Source organism: Nannospalax galili, unplaced genomic scaffold (genome assembly GCF_000622305.1).
Source record: "Nannospalax galili isolate Female #2095 unplaced genomic scaffold, S.galili_v1.0 scaffold334, whole genome shotgun sequence".
Taxonomy (NCBI): domain Eukaryota; kingdom Metazoa; phylum Chordata; class Mammalia; order Rodentia; family Spalacidae; genus Nannospalax; species Nannospalax galili.
Window position 1 is genome coordinate 2,890,097 of NW_008336888.1, and position 21,266 is coordinate 2,911,362.

The window sequence follows — 21,266 nt, forward strand, 5'->3', positions numbered from 1 at the left end:
TTTATATATTATTTATTTATTGTTTGTGTGTGTATGTATTGTGTGTGCATGCATGCATACCCACTGAGCAATCTCACTAACCCTAAAGACAGTTTTCTAAATGCTGAATTTGTTGGGCCAGCGAGATGGTTCAGCAGGTAAATGGACTTGTTACTAAACCTAATGACTTTAGTTCAATCACTGCGACCACATGGTGGAAGGAGAGAACTGACTCTCACAGGTTGTCCTCTGACCTCCACATACATGCCCTGGCATGCATGTATACATATACAAAATAAGTAAATAAATAACAAATAAATGTAAAAAGTTAAAATTAAGTGCTGAACTTGTCTCTATGTGAGGATGCTTATCTATTTTACATCTTCATCAGGCCATAAGTTCTTAAACATAAATATATGTCTCCAAAGAATACTATTCAACTGTTTGTGAGTGAGGCACTTGGTAAAATGAATCCATCTCAGATCTAATACAGATTAAAACTGGAATAAAATTATAGATTTCATTATATAGAAGGTAGTACAGTTGTTCAAATTTTAGGATGATTATATAGAATATTAATTCTAGATTAATTACCGCTTTAGAAAGTTTGCCAATTTTAAATCGTGCATATTTATGCTAGTAAACTACAGACTCTCAAGCAGGTAAAATATCCTAGTTTGCTTTTACCTCACTCTAAATACTGGTGGTATTATTTTTATTGAAAATGAGACACAACCTAGCACTTCTTTTCTGGTATGCTTAAATTTTAAAGAAAAATTTATAATGTACAATCATCACCACTGTGTCAGTGAGTTTTCTGTCACTAGTACAAAATACCTGAGAAAATCAACTTAAAAGAAAAAAGGGTTATTTTAGCTCATGGTTTCAGAGCTTCCAGTTTTAACCCAAATGTTTGTAGGCATGTGGCAAGGCAGAAGCATAATGGTGCAAAGATACAGCATAGGAAAGTTGCTTGTATCAGGGAAATCTGCAAGCAGGGAGGCCAGGACAAAATACAACTCCCGCCCCCAATGTTCCAATGACCTGCTTCATCCACTAGGACCCACTTCCTAACAGTTGATTCAACTATGGACTCAGGAATGGATGCTCCATTGATGAAGTTAGTACCCTTATCATCCAGTCACCCCTCAATAGCACCACCAGCTGGGGACCAGCTTTTAACACATGAACATTGGGGCATTTATATCCAAACCATAACAATCACTATATTTCAAAGTTTTCATCATTCCAAACAAACTGTACTCATTCTCCCCTCCCCAACCCTTGGTAGCCTCTGTTCTATTCCATCTCTATGAATTTACCTACTCTAAGCATCTCAGATAAGAGAATCATGAAGTATCTGTCCTTTTTTTTTTGTCTGTTTATTTCACTTAGTATATGGTCTTAAAGGCTTATTTGTGTTATAGTGTGTCGTAACTTCATTCCTTTCTATGGCCAAATAAAATTGTGCTTATACTTTCTGAAAGGTCTTTCACTTTTACTTGTTCATCTAGTCTTTACAACAAGCTTACAACGTAGGTTCTGTTGCAATGACTGTAAAATACATGTGTGCTGGATAGCTTTAGTGTCAACTTGACACACCTGGGTTGAGGGAGCCTCAATTGGGGAATTGCTTCTGTTGGACTGGCCTGTGGCCATGTCTGAAGGGCATCTTCTTGATGAGTGATGTGGGAGGGCCCAGCCCACTGTGGGTGGTGCCACCCCTGGGCAGGTGGGCCTGTGTTGCATAAGAAAGCAGGCTGAACAGGGGCCAGGGGAGCAAACCAGTAAGCGGTGATCCTCTGTGGCCTGTGCTCCAGCTCCTGCTTCCAGGTTCCTGCCGAGTTCCTGCCTTGGGCTCCCTGATGAACTGTGACCCAGGAGATGTAAGATAAATAAAATCTTTCCTCCCCAAGTTGGTAGTGGTCAGAGTGTTTTGTCACAGCAATGAAGAACAAACTAGGACAACATATTAAAAGTATAAATATATTTACAATAATAATTATTATTTAGTTACTGTTTTGTAACCATCCTATGCCAAACATTGTTCTGAACATTTTCACTCTTCTCCAAGTTCTACAACAGCCAAGCACATTAAGGCTCGTTCTGGTAGAAAATGCGTCCTCCAACAGTAGCACATCCTAAACCCTAAATCCTAGACAGTATAGAAGAACCTGGGGTTCCGTCCACTCTGCCCAGCTCCAACACCCATGCCAGAGCACTGTGCTGCACGTGCCATTTCTTTGCTTGGAATCCCTTGGCTCTTTTCTTTCCTAGATTTCTGGGACAGTCTTCTTCCTCTCAGGAGTTAACGAGAGCCCTGGACAGTGTCCCGCCTTACCCTCTGGACCCTCTAGATATGCTCACATAACATGTATAGTATTTAATTTACTTCTCTTTTATTTTTTAAGAATTAGGCATTCAGAATTCCCTATGTGATATTTATTCTACTTGAATGAAAAAAATAACAGAAACAGTTATACAGTGCAAACCATTGAGGATGTTGTTTTTGTTCTAAAAAGTTGTAGGAAGTCAGCATACCCAGTAATGTCAAATTGCATGCGTGTGTGTGTGTGTGTGTGTTATTCCCCTACTCCCTTACGGGTCCCCTTTCTCTTCCCAAATAATTCCCCTTCTAATTTCATGTCTAATTATTTTAAATTTAGATTCTACATATGAGAGAAAGTACTTGTCTTCCTGAGTCTGTATTTAACCATGATGTCTCCTGGTCTATCCATTTTCCTGCAAGTGGCATAATTTAGTTCTTCATTATGGCTGAATAAGACTTCATTGCGGATATAAACCACCTTTTCTTTATCCATTCATCTGTTGATAGCCACCTAATTTGCAGTTATTTAAATAATCTTCTACCACATCAAGATTCCTGGTGGTTTTAGCAGAGTACCTGTCAACACAGTAAGATTTTAATAAATGTCAGCTGAATAAGTCGATGACCAAATGAATGGATTGATTAAGAAAATTTGGTTGCCATGAGATTGTGTTGAGGAGGCCAAGAGAGCCCCAGATATAACTTGGAAGCTTGGAGCAGCAAAAGAGGTAAAAGAGTGGGAGACAAGGGGGAAAGAGCCAAGTGGTGGGAGGAGAGCCTGAGCCCTGAGTAGATGACAGGAATGCCCTCAGAGGAGATGGCTACAGAGACCCTGCCAAGAGGATGAGCAGGACTATGAGAACTTGCAAGTTGTAAGTGAACAAAAGTGGGTAAGCAAGGTAGAATTGTTTGCTCAGGAGCATGGCCACAAAAATGAGGTTAGTGTAGAGGAAGCTGTTCACATGATAGGTGAGGAGCCAGTGAGGAGAGAGTGAATGAGATGGCACCTAGAGAGGCAAATCCAAGGAACAAGCAGAGTAATCCACTCACAAGAGGAAAACAGGCTAGAATGGGCACAGGGGTAGGTGCAGCCATGTAGGAAGAGGGGGCTGGACAGTTAAGTGAATGGGTTCTCAGTAGCCTGGATTTTATTTGTGAAATGTGTAATGAATGATCTGCTGAGAGAGGAAAGGAAGGGAGGGATCTGGAAAGAACAGTAGCTGTGGAAACAGATGAAGGATCCAGCCAGGGACAGAAGAAAGAATGGCTGAGCAGCCTGGAGAACCCACTCACCTTGGACACCTAATTTGTAGTGGTCCCAGTGTCTCCAACGGTGAGATTTGCATCAGCAGTGCTCATTTCATGAACACTGAAAGTTTGCTGTGTCCGTATAGCCTCAGATGTTCTCTGCCTCATCAATTTACTGAAGAAATACTGTAAGTTTCTCAAGGATTTCTGACCTCTCTATCGGTTTGAAGATTTTTTAAAAATCTTGCTTATATAGGACCAGGGAATTCTTTGCAATAGATATACTGCCTGCCAAACTATATTTTGGGAGTTCCCATTCATTCTAAATTTCCTCAGCCTTTTGCACTGAGTGCTCCTTCAAAGCTCAGAAGAGGTGTTCTTTCCAACACCTTGTCGCTGTGGTGGAAGGACCAGCAGAGGCTCCTGTTCTCATTCAGCTTAGAAGCTGTGTGCCATATGTCCTGCAGACCATGATGCACTTCCTCCTCTAGAGGAAGATGGGTTTCAGACCCTCTCCAACATCCCCTCAGTAATTCCTCAGGCATATAAATCACTGGGGAGAGAAGGAGCTAAGTCCTGATGGAAGAACTGCCCCAGTAAGAGTGGGCTTGTCTTCCAGGAGCTCTCCCCAGCCCTTGGTCTGAGGGACAGGATGTGTGTTTCATCCCTGATCTTAATAAGCACGATTAAAAAACTAAAATCTCCATCATGAGTCAAACCATTTTGTCAGTCCTAGATACATCTCCAAGCTCAGTTTTATATGTAAGACAGTCTCATATGATTTTGAAATAGAGTATGTGAGATAATATACAGGTAGTTTTATAATCTCACAAAGTATTCTTTGAACCCAGACAGAAGATCTCAGGACATATAAGCCACAAAATTCTGATTACGGAATTGGTGTGACTTGGGGGGTTGCGCCCTAGTTCATACCTGCTTGGAAGACACCTCATGGTTATTCAGCCAAAGACCTAAATGGGCATCTACTGTTCATTTCCTTAATTTGGTAGTCTGACCTTGTGGACTTTGACTGCCACCTTGATGACATTCTGTAGGACTGGACCAACCAGCAGCTCCACACTCAAATCATCCAATGTGTTGGTCCTACCAATGGAAATGGCTGAGCCAGGAAGGTCAAAGTTCAATAAAGGGATGGGCTCGGGGGGAGGGGGAGTGAAGGCATAAGGAGCAAGATGACATAATTATAAATCATTATTTTTTAATATTTTTTATTTTATGTGTATGAGTGTATTGCCTGCATGTATGTAAGTGCACCCATGTCATGCAATGCCCACAGAGGTCAGAAGAGGGCATCAGATTCCCCTGGAACTGGAGTTCCAGATCCTGGTTAGCTGCCATGTGGGTAGTGGGAATCAAACTCTGGTCCTCTGCAAGAGCTACCAGTGCTCTTAACTGCTAAGCCATCTCTCCATCCCTTCTAAGTTATTATTTTGATCCTATCAACAAAATAGTTTAGAGCCCTGTTGTATATGGGATATCAATTTCTAGTAGTCAGAAACCTTATTTTTGGCAATTAGGCAATGTTAGATTGAAAAAGTAAAAGGAAGATTCAAAGAGCACATAGAAGTTATCATTTAACTAGCAAACATCATGCAGCCTTCTTCAGTCAGTCAGTAAACAAATACTGGGTTTTTATGTGTGTCAGTCAATAAGCTTGGTACTACTGAGCAAAGATTAAAACAGCCCATGCTGGAGAGTTGACCTGTGGAGAAGATAGGTAATTAACAAGTAATCACATGCAGTTGTATTATTGCAGCTCTCATAGGAGCTGTGAAGGAAGGAAATAGGTGTTCTGGAAGAGAGTACAAGGGACAGGGGTGTACCTGGGTGAGGACCTGCCATCTGCACCTTCATGCATGTATAGGCAAGAATTAGACAAAAGAGTGGGAGAATTTTCTAATCAGAACAACACATTTGAAACTTCAGAGCTCAGATTGGAGACTAAATGCCAGTGTGTCTATGATACCAGATGAAGGAAAAGGAAAAGCCAAAGGGCCTTCATGACATTTAGGAGTCCTAAGAAGTTGGGTTGTTTATGCAAAGTAATTTCTTTTTTACCTGTGTGTGTGTGTGTGTGTGTGTGTGTGTGTGTGTGTGTGTGTACATGAGTGTGGGCACTTGTGTACCACAGCATCCGTATAGAAGTCAGAGAACAACCTTGCCCATGGGTCCTTACCTTCTACCCTGTTTGAGACAGGATCTCTGGTTTGGGGATTTTCCTAGTTCTACCTCCCATCTCACCCTTTTTGCAATGGAATTACAGACACACAGTACCTACCACGTTTGCATGGTTTCTTGGAATCTGAACTTGTTTACATGGCAAGCACTTTTACCCACTAAACCATCTTCCCACCTCCAGTGCACAATAATTTCTAAGCTACTGAAATGGCAAAGGATAAGCCAAGTAGTGGTGCATTGCGCTTGTAATTCCAGTTCTAGGGAAGCCAAGAGGGGCAGATCCCTGGGCTCCCAGGAAGCCTCAGATTCCAGTAAGAAACCCTGTCTCAAAATAAGTGAGCCAGGCACTCGAGAGGCAGAGACAGGTGGATCTCTGTAAGATGGAAGCCATAGTGAGCTCTAGGCCAGCAGGGGCTACAGGAACCCTGTCTCAAAAAAATAAAAGCCAGATGTGGTAGTGCACGCCTTTAATCCCAGCACTTGGGAGGCAGAGGCAGGCAGATCTCTGTGAGTTCAAGGCCAGCCTGGTCTACATAGAGAGTTCTAGGCCGGCTGGGGCTACAGGGAGACCCTGTCTCAAAAAGACCAAAAAAAAAAAATGTGAACTGCTTTTGAAGAAAGACATCCCAAGTTGACCTTTGGCCTCCAAACACATTTATACATGTACCCACAGCCACATGCATATCCACACATACATGAACACACACATACACCTGCAATACATACATACACACACACAAGCCAAAGAAGAATGCTCAGGTCAGAGTCTCCCAAAATGACTTTATGAGGGTGAATTCCCTTCTGAAAGAGATCAAGTAAATTACCAGGACCTTTGACATTTAATAGAAGCATTTAGTGGGGTCAATGTTGCTACTATTCTGGAATTATTTATATTTGGAAGGGGAGGGGCAGAGAGTAGCAGTTTATGTTTGTATAGTTCTGTGCTGTTTACAAAGTACTTTCACACAGTCTCTATCCTTCTGTTTGCTCAAAAAAAAATTATTGAGGATCTATCAAGTACCAAACCTTGACCCTAAATAAGACATAATTCCTAACTTCAAGGACTTGAATAACTAAATAAGCACAGTTGAAACTGAGCCTTTGATCATCACACACTCCAAGAAAGTCAAGGCAATAATTTTTAAGTTATTTACTGATGAGCAACTGCAGGCATACAGGGTAATCAGTTAGGTGGCTTATGACTAAACACCATGAGGCTGGCACCTGGATCTGCTCACCAGTCGTCCACTCCTGTTTTTTCTACACCAAGCTGAGGTCACTGGCTGCCTTGGCTACAGGAACTTTTACCTGCAAGTTCAGCAAACATAGGTTAGAAAAGTTTTCTAATCTCCTCCTTTTGTCAAGTACAAGAGCCCCTCAGTGGGATCTCATCTCATAGCATCCTGTGTTGTAGTTCTGGCTTTTTCCTGTGGTGATAGTAAGAAACTGTCCTTACTCTACCTGAAAGCTGTCTCTCAGTAGTATTCATTCTTTCACCCTTGTTTTGCCCTCTAGGACATCTCAAATTATTTACTTCCCCTTTGTTACAGTCACACAACAATTTTTTAATGGCAGTTTAAACATCTTCTCTAAGTGTTCCCTTAACCAAGCCAGACATTTCTGGTTCCTTGAATCATTCCCTCGGTAAATATGATTTCCAGACACATCACTACAGTTACCCTTGTCTGAACACACCAGTGTGTTATGTTCCCTTTTTAAAATCTGGCAGCTGGAATTACACACAGTATTCCAAATGTATTCTGACCAGCTATTACCTCCCTGTGCTTCCATAATAAAGCAGAGGCCTGAGGTAGCCTTTTATTAGCCTGTTCAGACTGTGTTATTACCAAACTCGTGGTCTACCACATCCCCCACTTGCTATACAGTTGACTTTTTAAATCCAGTGACAAGACATTTATCCCCAATAATTTAAGTCTTGTTGCTATTGGCCTAGGCTACCTTGTTGAAATTACTTTTTAAAAAAAATCTATGATACTGTCATATATTAAGTATCCACAGCAGCTTTATGTCATCTACAGATGTGGTGAGCATATATTCAACATGTTCATTCAAATCATTAATAAGTATGTTGAACAGGTAAGGCCAAAGCCTTCTACATTGGAGATCCCTGGACACTACTCATGACTAGGCTCAGTCATCCGGTAATACAGTAGACTGTACTGTCAATAGCCCCACAGTTCTAAAATAAGACAGTGTGCCCAAAAGCACTTCTGAATTATACTCAGCATGATCTGAATTATACTCAGCATGATCTTTCACATCAATAAACATATCATGAGACACATTTAGGGCCTTGATGAACCAGGACCCAGACATTGATCAGTGTATTTGGTGCACACACAAGAGGTGCACAGATGCTTGACATAGTGGTTATTAATTTTCAGAAATCTCTCTAGCCTCCAACCAGGAATTTGAATATGGAAGAAAAAGTTGTTGATAGAAGTATCTGATTTAGAAACTGTGTAGTTTGGGTATTTAGGCTTCTTGCTTATTTCTCTTACCTCCAGTCCCATGTCAGAACCACAACTGACAGCAGCAAGCAACTCACTTTCCCAAATGTCTGTCAAGTGCCCTGGTCTAGCACCTCCTGCATGTTCACAGTATGTCCTATTGGCCTAGGCCAATAGCTGAGTCACTATTTTCAAAGATACTTGGAGCAGTGTGCTGGATAGCGTTAGTTGTCAACTTGATACACCTGAGTAGAGGGAGCCTAAATTGGTGAATTGTATCCATTGGACTGTCCTGTGGCCATGTCTATGGAGCATCATCTTGATTACTGAGTGATGTGGGAGGGTCCAGCCCACTGTGGGTGGTGCCACCCCTGGGTAGGTGGGCCTATGTTGTATAAGAAAGCAGGTTGAGCAGGGGCCAGGAGAGCAAGCCAGTCAGCAGCGTTCCTTCATGGTCTGCTCCAACTCCTGCCTCCAGGTTCCTGCCCTGAGTTCTTACCTTGGGCTCCCTCAGCAATGAAATGAGATGTGAGCCGAAAAAACCCTTTCCTCCCCAAGTTGGTATTAGTCAGAGTGTTTTGTCACAGCAATGGAGAAACAAACTAAATGAAGCAGGAATTTCTCCATAATATTTTTCAAGAAGTAATATAGGGAAAAAATATATCCAGAATACCAACTGTTTTCTTTTCTTCCCTATCCAAGCTTTTCTGCTTTGATCACCTTAGAAATTTATCATTTTCTTTTCCTTTCTGAAAGATCTAATTGATTTCATAGCTCAAACACTCTAATGGTATTGTCATTAGTCTATCACGATCCCTTAAATATAGATGTGGCCTAAAGCTCAGGTTAAGTAAACCTGGGAGCTCCATGCAGGAATGTGTGCTTCTAAGCCTAGTTCTCTCCAATCACAGTGTTGCCAATCACAGTGTCTTCTTTTTCTCTCTTCTCCCATATATCCAGTAACTTACCATGTTCTATCAGAAACACCTCACAGAATCTCTGGAATCTGTTCTTGTTCTCTCTCTCTCTCTCTCTCTCTCTCTCTCTCTCTCTCTCTTGCTCTAATGAGCACACACACACACACACACACACACACATGTCTGCTTCAGGTCTGTGGTTTATTGCCTCAATCCCAGATTTTAGCAAAAGCCTTTTAAATAGTCCATAACCACTACCAAAGTAATTATTAAAACAGAGTTCAGCCCAAAGAAAGGTCTCCAACCCACCAGATAGCTTAAAACAGACCACTGCTGGGACCAGGCTATATCTTACCCCATCCTCCCTGAACAGGTGAGAGGACACACTCTCAGGACAGTCAAAAAGCTCTTCAAAGACGAAGTCTAGAATGCCTGCATATCATAACTTTTCTAGTTGAGATGCTCCTTTAAAAGCTCAGCACAGCTGGATGTACTGACACAGGGCTGTAATCCCAGCACTTCGGAAGTAGAAGAAGGATCAAAAATTCAAGTCCAGCTTCTGCTACATATCAAATTTGAGGCCAGATGGGCTGCATGAAACCCCAGTTTAAAAAAAAAAATCTCATTGGACTGGTGGCGCACATCTGTAATCTCAGCACTTAGCAGTTGGAGGCAGGAGATCATGAGTTCAAGGCATCCCCAGCTATATAGCAAGCTGGAGGACCACCTGGGCTACATTAAATCACCACAAAAACTTTTTTAAAAATTTAAATAAATACTTCATACTTGGATATATAAATAGCAAGATTTAAATTTATTCTTCTCATTATAGGGAATTTTTTATGAAAAATGAGTCATAGCTTAAATCAGCTGAACAAGTAAAATGCCTAATAGCATTATCTTCATATCATTTCTGACATAATGATTCCAAGCAAAAGAGGTTTATACCATCTTTAACTTAAAATTTCAAAAATAGGAAACTACTGTCTTTTACAATTTTTTACTTATTTTCATTTATTTATTTATTTTTGTCTTTTTGAGACAGCGTCTCCTTATAGCCCCAGCTAGCTCTAAACTCGCTATGTAGAACTTGTTATGTAGACCAGGATAGCCTTGTACTCACAGAAATTCACTATCTGTCTCCCAAGTGTTGGGATTAAAGGCATGCACCACCGTGCCCAGTTTTTTTTATTTTTTATATGTATAAATGTTTTGCCTGCATGTATGTAAGTGCACCATTTGCATGCAGTGCCTATGGAGGCCAAAAGAGGGCATCAGATCCCTTGGAACTGGAGTTACAGATAGTTGTTAGCCACCATGTGGGTCCTGGGAACCAAACCCAGATCCTCTGCAAGAGCAGCCAGTGCTCTTAACCACTGAGCCTTCTCTCCAGCCCCTCAATTTTTATCATTTTTAAGAGTAAATTTCCTCTGAAAAAGGAAAATTATCTTTTGTAAAATTTTTATTTATGTATTGTTATTTTGTGCCTGGTGTGTGGGGTGCACATTCTATGGTGTTTATGTGGAGGTCAAAGGACAACCTTGTGGAGTCAGTTCTGTCCTTTACCTTATGTAATTTCCAGAGATCAAATTCAAGACTCCAGGCCTGTGCAGCAAAACACTCTACCTGCTGAGCCATTTTGCTGAACAAGAAAATTATCTTGAGGGAAACAGTGGCTACACAGTTTCAGTTGTGGAAATGTAGCCAGGATAGGCTTGGAATAAGAAGAGATGAGGCAGGTAGAAGAAACCAAATCGAAGCCCAGGAAGATGTACCATGAGAATTGGAGACCAAATGAAGACTGGAGAGGACAGCTTACAGATTTTAACAGCAATAATTATTATCTAAGTTTAATGTGGCTACAGTGCTATAAAGCTTTACAAACCCCTTCTGATTATTACCCAGATCCTCACATATAGACTGCCAAAGGAGGAAAAAAGGGGGTAGTAAAGACTTTCAGGAATATTTTGGGGACTGGAGAGATGACTCAGTGGTTAAGAGCACTTGTTGCTCTCGCAGAGAATCCAAGTTCAGATCCCAGAGCCCACATGTGGGGATCCTATGCCTTATTCTGGCCTCTCTAGGCACCAGGCACACACATGGTATACATGCATACATGCAAGCAAACATTCATACACATAAAATAAAAAGAAATGAATCTTTTTACAAAAAAGAATATTTCCCATTATTTCCTATGTGTCACCACATAATTTATTCACTTAGTAAAATTAACTCATATAATTATTAAATGTCATTTGGTAACTATAATAATTTTAGTAAACATAACTGAAACCTTGAAAAGCACAAGCTATATTTACATGTTTCTTCTTAGTAATTGTAGTGAAAGATAATGTGCTAAGAGGAAGGCAGGTATTCTTAGCAGGTAAGATGCCTTGCTTAGTGAAGTGGTCTAACACAAATTTAAATGGAAAACACAGGATCCCCAAGGTGTGTTTTATGTGAAAGCAGCGGGTTTCTTACTATATGGTCTTCTTTTATTTATTTTTCTCTTTGCTGTGACTAAATACCTGACACAAAGAAACTTAAGAAGTAAAAGGATTTATTTGGCTCATGGTCTTGGCAAGGGAGGCAGGGCAGCAGAAGCATTAAGCAGCTGGTGAAGTCGTCTTTAATCAGAATGCTTTCCAAGAGAAATGAATGCTGGTATTCGGCCCAGGACCGTATCCCATGAAATAATGCTGCCCCACATCGGGCTGTTCTTCACTCCTCAGTTAAACCCCTCTGGAAGCACTCTCATAGACACACTCATAGCTGTGTCTCTTATGTGATACTAACTCCTGCTACATTAACAATCAAGATTACCTGTCACAGTTGCCTAGAACCTTCTACACACCCATGCTACTGGTATGAAACAAACATTCTAAATTAGAATTAAATGATGGTGTTGCTCGTGACTAGCCAGGTTATTCTGTTCAGGGCCTAGCCTAGGGAACAATGCCACCCAGAGTGGGATGAGTCAACTAACAATCAAGACAATCCCCTACAGACATGCCCACAGGTCAACTGATCTAAATTGTTTCTCAATTGGGAATGTCTGAGACCCCCTCTCCAAAAAAAAAACCCCTTGGCCATCAATCATTTAATTCTTCTTCCCTGCACATGGAATAAACAAAAGTTCAATTCACTCACTACATCACACTTGAACTTCTTCTGAGTGATAGTAAGTCTGTATATTCTTTCAGGTTTGCAGACCTAAGAACGTATCTGTTACCTCTCCCTGCAATTTTATAGAACAGGATAACAGTAATAACTTCTCCAATTTGAAAATGAGGAAAATGTGAGACGTATTGCCACCTCTGGCCCATAGGAATTCTGAAACTTCTCTGGGACAGTATTAAAGAGTTTATACACTGAAAGTAAGAAACAGTCTTTGAGTTCTGATTCTCCTCTTAAGAGCAGTCTTAGAATTTTTCTTCAGGTATCTGGCCAACCCTCTAGGAGATCTTCCTTTGCCAGCTGAAGTTTATATTGGTACTCAAATAATCACAGTTTCCTTAATAATAACCTCGGTTCATAAGTGTCTTGGGTAGTAATTTCTCAAAAACTCAGTAGACTTCTTACCAATTTGAATCCCATCTGCCAGTTTCCATATCAATAATCCTTTTAAAGACATATTTCCTTGCTATCATGTGTCCTTAAGTCTTTCTAAATTTAAGACAGGCATTTTTAAATTATAGCATAAGTTTTAATATTTAATCACTTCAAAAGTTGTTTTAATAAGTAATTATAATGTCTACAGTTAGTCTTTAGACAAGACTAATCAACCTTCATGTTCAGAAGCTTTCAGATTTTATCTCTTGCTATTTGGGGTTTTCATACTTGTCTTTTTGGGCTGCTCTAACAAATACCATAGACTAGGTAGCTTTTAAACAGCAGAAATAGATTTCTTGCTGTTCTGAAGTTCAGGAAGTCCAAACTCAAGGTATTAGCAAGTCGAGTGCCTGGTGAGGCCTTACTTCCTGGGTCATAGGGCCATCTTTCGTGTAACATCCTATGCCAGAAGTAGTGAGGGACTTTCTTGGTCACCTCCTAATAGTATCACATGAGGGAAGGTGGTTAGGACTTTAGGATAAAAATTAGGAGAAACACAGACATTGAGAATACTAGCAATCTTAAAAACATTTTCATTTTGCAAGGTACAGAATTTCTGGAATATAGTCTCTTTCATTTGTATTTACAGCCTGGCCAGTTCTTTGTAATACATTCCTTAAGTCTTTCTGGATTTAAGAGAAAAATCTTTTGGTCTTATGAGAAAATTATGCAACTTCAGACCAGGTATCCCTCATGGCAGCAAGAGGGCAGGCCCCCCAGTAAGCATGCATTTGCAAGCATTTTGTTTGTCAGTGCTGTTAGAGAAAGAATAACTTAATGTCAATCTAGGAAAGGGCTGCACAAAGGCATGGATACTTAGATGTACAATGCAACACCAACTATAAGAGAAAGTCTGAATTTTAGGCTATAGGGCCATACAGTCGCCAACATAGCTTCTCAAGGCTTTTATTAGACAGAGACAACATTATTTCCAGTAATGGGGAGTGGACTAATCTGACCCACTACTGATTTGGAAAAGAAACCCTTATCCAGTCTCTGTAGCAAGGAAGGAAAGGTGGCTCCTTATGCTTTGGCTTAGCATTAGTATATATCAGTTCTGCCTTTAGCCCATTGGTTAAAACTAATAACATGGCTGCACCTAACTGCAAGGTGTGGGAATATAATCCTGTCCTGTGCTGGAAGGTGAAGGAGCTAGACACCAGAAAATGCCACATGTCTGTACCATAAAGCCACTTTTCGAGGTTGGCCATTCAGATTATGTGTCTGTGTTTCCTGTGGGCCAGGCACAGGGGGAAGTGCTAAGGAAAATGACATAATGCCTTGGAGTGCATAATGCTTTCATGGAGTGCACACAGAGACCAGGGTGGCTAGTACCTAAGAAGAGAACATTGCACACACTTTCTGGGCTGTTCATTCATCTCGTCATTTATACACTTTACTTTTTGACCCTTAGGCCATGAGCAACTGGAGGATATGATTTTATTTTCTCTGATAACTGATTCTTAATAGGTACTCTGTTTGTCAAAGACTGAATGAAATGGTTAAATTATGGAGCCATCAGGTGAAAACAAGGGTTTCTTTAAGTTCCTGGGGTCCTGTGTATAGGTCCCTAATTCTCTCTTGGTACCTAATTCCTGATCACTCCAGCTGCACTCCACAATTTTTTGAAGTTGAGGTTTGTTTCTCTGCCTACAAAAAGAAACAAGGAGAGGTGCCGTGGGTCTGTTTCTTCTTGTTAAAGCACAGATCTGCACCTTTAGGCCAGATCCCATAGCCAGAATCTGGCCACGTCTTCCCTGCAGCTCTCTGGTACAGAGCGTTAGGAAGCTCTCTGTCCTGTGACAGCTCTCAGTTTATGATATTTGGCTCTTTCCTGCCCTTTGTCACATACACTAAACTAAATCATATGATACGAAACTTCCTACCACCCCTAAGAGATTATAAAAGGTCAAATCTTTCCTTTGTTCTGGGGATTTGATCCAGAGAAACACCTCAGGGAAATTTGTTGTGAGAGGAACTCTAAAGGCTGCTCTCTGAAGAGGCTCCTCTGCCCCCTCAACCCCTCGTCCATCCCATGGCAGAGTCATGTTCTCTCACCCCCCCATCTCTTATCTCCCTCGCTTCAGTGAAGCTCCTCCAGGCTATAAAGAAAGCCTCTTCCCTTTAAAGCCCCATCATGTTTAGATCTCTATTACTGTGTCGTATCTTGCTAATGCTCTTCCTCCTACCTCAAGGCCCAATCAAGGTCTTGAGGCCCATCAGTTCTAATATATATCATAACTAGAAGGAATTATGAATGAATGTCAGCTTCCTTTCTAGACCAACTATTGCTGTTATCTCTACCTCCCATTCTCTGTGGAGGGACACAGCAAAATCTGTCTCGAGTCCAGGCTTTTTGTTTAAAAGTACCTTAAAATTTTAGGCTAATTTTCCTGTTTTTTAAAGTCTGTTGGGCAGTTAACACAAACCATCAGGCTGCCTTGTCCTTATTATCTTGGCTATTCAAGCATTTTTATTCCAGAATCCCTAAAGATGACCCTGACAATGAGCTGAACACTAAATAGTTCTCAGTTCCCATCCTTCCCTTTCTTCCCTTGAGGTGGGATAGTTAAGATTTTCAGCACTCTCTACTTAATACCTGGGTCATAGGTTGAAGTTATAGATAGTCCCCAGAAAACAGAATGTAGAGGGGAGCAGCAGAGAGCCTTAAAGTGGTTGTTCCAAGTGAATAATCCAGGATCTAAGCCAGTAGAGAAACAGACCATACAAAGAGATGGTTTTTAATTTTTTTAAGTTACATTGTGTGTGTGTGTGTGTGTGTGTGTGTGTGCGTGCGCACACGCGCACGCTGAGCTCAGAGAACAACTTGCAGGAGATGATTCTCTCCTTCTACCATGTGAGTCCTGGGGATTGAACTCAGGCTTGGTAGCAAGTGCCTTTACCCATTGAGCCATATTGCCAGCCAAGAGGTGGCTTTTTTCTTTTTCTTTTTTTTCTCTTTTTGAGACAGGGTCTCCCTGTAGCCCCAGCTTGCCTGGAACTTGCTATGTAGACCAGGCTAGCCTCAGTCTCACAGGGATCTGCCTGCCCCTTCCTCCCGAGTGCTGGAACTAAAGGTGTGTGCCACCACACACCCAGCTTAATTCTGACTTTTAGGATAATAAAGTTAATTCTTATTTGAGAACAAGTAGAGCAAATCTGGGAATAAATATTTTTGGAAACAGAATCCTTTAGAATAAGTATTTTTGGAAAGCAGTCTTTTGGGGAGATTCAGTAAGGCAGATTTACTCATTCTTAAGAAGTTTTGGTTTGTTTACAATTTTGTTTATAATCCAGGGGCTAGAGAGATGGCTCTGACATTAAGAGCACTGGCAACTCTTGAAGAGGACACAGGTTGGGTTCCCAGCACCCACATGGCAGCTAACAACTGTCCGTAACTCTAGTTCCAGAGGGTCCAATGCACTCTTCTGGCCTCCACAGGCATTGTACAACATGAATGCAAACCCTTCATACATTAAAAAATAAAAATAAATAATTAAAAAAAAATTTTAAGAAGTTTGTGGTCTAAGGTTGAGTCAGATCTGTAAACATTTATACTGTAAACAATTTACCTAATACACGAACAGTAAAATTTGTCATTTGGTAGAAATACAATTGAACTGCTTTTATAGAGTAAAACTGAGGAGAGGAGTAGGAAAGAATAGCCTAACAGAATGGATAGCTGTGTGTGAAAATGCACAGGATTTTGAAAGGACTTGGGGGGGCGGGGCGTATGCTCTAGGCACAAGGAGCAGGAGTTGTTCTCTAGTTTGCTTTTCCGTTGCTCTGACCAAACACTTTGACCAGTACCAACTTGGGGAGGAAAGGTTTATTTAGCTTACATCTCCTGGGTCACAATTCATCAGGGAGCCCACGGTAGGAACTCAGGGCAGGAACCTGGAGGCAGGAGCTGAAGCACAGGCCATGGAGGATTGCTGCTTACTGGCCAGCCTGTGCTCAGCCTGCTTTCTTATACAATACAGAATAACCTGCCCAGGGGTGGCACCTCCCACAGTGGGATGGGCCCTCCCACATCACTCAACAATCAAGAAGATGCCCCACAGACATGGTCACAGGCCAGTCCAATGGAGGCAATTCCCCAATTGAGAGTCCCAGGTGTTAACAAGTTGATAACTAAAGCTATCTAGCACAGGAGTTCAGAGGGGGAACCAGTGCACAAGAAAGCAACCCAGTGACCTTAAAGTTGCTTCCAGGGTCCGGAGAGATGGCTCAGTGGTTAAGAACACTGGTGGTTCTTGCAGAAGACCTGGGTTCGAATCCCAGCACTTACATGGCAGCTAACAACTGTCCGTAACTCCAGTCCCAGGGGATCCAACGGCCTCTTCTGCCCTCTGCGGGCATTGCACAACCTACATGCAGGCAATACATGCGTACATATAAAATAATAATAAATATTTTTTTTAAAAAAAAGTTGCTTCCAAATGTGAGTCCATGACTCTCTCCAGTGAGTCTGTGTAAACCCTCTCTAGTGCCCCTTTGTGTGGTCAAAATTAGATACATTCACTACTTGTCAAGTAAACACCTAGCTTTGTTTACCCAGGAATCGTCAGTTTTTGTTCTTTTACTTGCTATCCTAACAATAATAAAGGGTTCAGACTTATACGTAAATGATACTACAAATCATGAGAATCAATATTCCCAAGTGCAAAGAGGTTCTTGCCTCTGCCCTCAGGTAATCTTGGCTGTGAACATGATGTTCTTGGAGTTGTTTTTCACAGACTTCTGGTCTGTTTTCAAATATCCATTTAAGCAGCTTTGGTATTTAACACTAAAAGGACATCTGTTCTGCTGGCCTGAACCTGGCTTCTGAGATAGAACGTTTTTAGCTTTTAGTCTACTCTTTCATGGTAGAAAAATTCATTTTGATTCTAAGCAAATTAACTTTCTTGAAATTCTTAGTTATATGAGGGACCTTGGGGATCTTATTGCTAGGTTTGGAGGTATTTTATTTTTTATGCTCAGCATGTGGGGGTACCCCATAACAGTAAGTCAACACTCAGGAGCTTGAAAAGATTTGCACATTGCATTTGAAGTTCTGAGTTGTAGGAGGTTTTCCCACACAGATTCATATGCACATATAAAGCTGGCCCCATGGCTAGCCTCCAGCCCATACAGTTAGTTGCCAATTCCAAAAAGTAGAGAATGAAGACACTCATTCCCCATCATCCATCATTTTTTTTCTATGAACCTTACAGCTGGATATTGAAAAATCTGGATTTGATTTCTTTCAAGTCAACTGAATAGCCTGTACACATGGATATAAAGAAGTTTAACCAGGAAGTGCTTGTGGTATTGAATCAGAACCTGAAACATTTGAAGTCAGCCATTTCAGCAGCGTTCTTGCTTTTTAATCAGATTCTGAATATTCTTTTGGCAGGTTGTGTTCCTCACTGGCTTTGGCTATGTGTATGTGGATATTGTCCATCAGAGTGGCACAATCTTTATCACTATAGGCCCAGAAGGAAAGGCAGGACCTATTTTAACCAACACCAACAGGTAGGTTTAAATAATTCCATAGTAGTAGTCTAGTAAGCTTTCACATGAAGTTGTAAACCTGTTATTTACCATTCTTGTCAAAAAATATGTATGTATATATACTAAAGTTTTGGTTAATTATCCTATAATCCATAAGTAAAGCTCTAGTTATTAACATTAAATCATGCCTACAGCATATATATGTAGCAATACATTATCTTTTTTGAATCTCCTAGTTCTTCTATGGTAAATTTAACAAACTGGCTTATAAGACATGCAACTTAGAATTATGTCATTATAATTAGCACAAAATGCAAAGTACTATTTCTATATCCACATAACAACTTTTAAGTAACTCTACTTAACAATTAGAGTGACAGTAAATACAGATATACCTCCTAGAGTCAAGTGTTCCTCCTATAACATGAGTGTTGCAATCTAGATTTTAAACACAAACCAAAGGGATTGGGGAGATGACTCAGTTGGGTAAAGTACTTGCTGCCCAAGCATGATGACCTGAGGTAAGATACCCACCACCCATATAAAAGTCAGATGTGGCATCATAAGTCTATAAACCCAGCACTGAGAAGATGTAAACAGGCAGATCTTGGGGACTTGCTGCCCAGACAGTCTGGCCAAAATGGCCCTAAGTTCAGTGAGAGACCTTGTCTCAAAAAATAAAGTGTCGAGGGAACAACAAGATAGTCTAGCAGGTAAAAGTGCCTGCTACCAAGTCTGACTACCTGAGTTCCAGCCCCATGGTAGAAGGAGAGGACCAACACCCACAAGTTGTCTTTTGATCTCCACACATGACCTCCCCCTCCCCCAATAAAATAAATAAAAAATTAAAATATGGACCAAGCAAAGAATTAATATCCTTAATTTAAAATAAATAATATAATTCAGTAGGAATAGGAATATCCCATCCTTCCAAAACAAAAATAAGGGTAAAAGACATGAACAGAAAATTATAGGAAGAGGAAATTGAAATAATCAAAGAAATGAAAATTTAAATATGATACCTATCAAATTAACAGTGAGATTTCATATTCAGTTCTCATAGAAATGTAAATTGGTGCCATTTTCTTGAACATGCTTCAGTACTATGTATTAAGAGCTCTAAAATCCCTTTGGTTTAGAGATTCCACTTTGAAAAATTTAAGAGTTAAGAACATAATTAAAGAAGTAGGCAAGGATATACATGGAGAGGTATTTATTGCATTGTTAATTACAGTGACAGAATCTTCAGGGTTCAAATGCTTATCAGTAGGGAATGGGTGATGCAGGACTATATCACAGCTGGTATATCATAAAATACATATGTTCATGAATGTCAGTGGAGTAGAAGAAGCATGTGATATGATGTCAAGTAAAGCAAGCAGGTTATAACATTAAATACAGAGAATTACAGTTACATGCCATCTGTGTAAATAAGCACACAAATATCATTTTCAAATATTTATTTTTTATAAGTACTTTCAATAGTTTGTTATTTTTTATTTTTATTTTATGTGTATGTGTGTATTGCCTGCATGTAGGTAAGTGCACCCATGTCATGCAATGCCCACAAAGGACAGAAGAGGCTGTCAGATCCCCTGGTACTGGAGTTACGGACAGTTGTTAGCTGCCATGTGGGTGCTGGGATTTGAACCTGGATCTTCTGCAAGAACAGCCAGTGTTCTTAACCGCACTGAGCCATCTCTCCAGCCCCTAAATATTTATTTTTATTTTATGTGTATAAGTGTATTGCCTGCATGTATGTAAGTGCACCCATGTCGTGCAATGCCCACACAGGTCAGAAGAGGGCATCAGATCCCCTGGAACTGGAGTTATGGATGGTTGTTAGCCTCTATGTGAGTTCTGGGAATTGAACCCAGGTCCTCTATAAGAGCAGTCCATGCTCTTACCTGCTGAGCCATCTATCCAGCCCCACAAATATAGTTTCTAAAAGACAACACTGGAAAAGAAAGAAAAAAAACATCAAAATTAGTAATAGATGTAGGGTTTTAAGTGCTTACTTAATAATTCCTGTATTTCAATTTTCTGTAATAGCATCTATATATTTTATAATCATAAAAATAATTTAATTTACAATATAAAATAGTAATACTAACTTTCGTACATTTGTATAAGGCTTTTAAAAAACTCTTTACAAAAAGCCGGGCATGGTGGTGCACGCCTTTAATCTCAGCACTTGGGAGGCAGAGGCAGAGGCAGGCAGATCTCTGTGAGTTCGAGGCCAGCCTGGTCTACATAGTGAGTTTCAGGACAGCTGGGGCTAGGAGAAATGATTTTAAACAGAAAAAAAAAAAAAAAAAAAACCTCTTTACATCTATGTGTAACTAGGAACTCATTAGTTTGGACTCTTACTAATTTGTATTTATAGTATTTCAAAAGGTATTAGATGGATGGGATGCTTTCTTTTCCCAAAAACGTTTGTGAAAAACAATAATAATAGTATAATAAAATTTAAATAATATAGCACAACCTTTCAAGCCTTCATAAGTATTTCAGCAATTTTTATCTAGGGCATACATGTTAATGATAGTAGCCACAGCTCACATATTGGAGTAGAACTAAGATTAGGACAAGTGTGTGTTCGTACTTCTTTGACTTGTGCTTCCTGGATCCATTTGTTCAGTGACTGTTTTTCAAGGGCTTCATGGATGCTAAATCTGTCCTAGGGGTGGGGATGTATTAGTGAGGAAAAAGACTGAAACCCTTGCTTGAGATTCCATTCTCACAGGCACAGAATACAGGAGGCTTGAACAAAGAATAAACATAGTAAAAAGGAAGCATTATGCTATAGTGGATCAGCATTCTACAGGAATTTAAAACAGCAGGCAATAACTCATACACATAAAATAAAAATAATAAATAAAATATTTTTTTAAAAAGCCCCCATGGGGATGGAGAGATGGCTCCATTATTAAGAGCACTGGCAGCTCTTACAGAGGACCTGGTTTTGGTTTCCAGCATCCACATGGTAGCTAAGAATAATCTACAACTCCAGTT

General features: G+C 40.4%; 1 protein-coding gene across 4 annotated transcripts in view; it reads left to right on the forward strand.

Annotated features, from left to right (window-relative positions):
• The window catches only part of Vps13b (vacuolar protein sorting 13 homolog B), a 723,076-nt gene that overhangs the window by 676,555 nt on the left and 25,255 nt on the right, over positions 1-21,266 (forward strand). For all 4 annotated transcript variants that reach the window (XM_029562757.1, XM_029562758.1, XM_029562759.1 and 1 more), the window contains exon 55: positions 18,154-18,272. In XM_029562757.1, the coding sequence (XP_029418617.1) occupies positions 18,154-18,272 (119 nt within the window). The remainder of the gene's footprint in view (positions 1-18,153; positions 18,273-21,266) is intronic.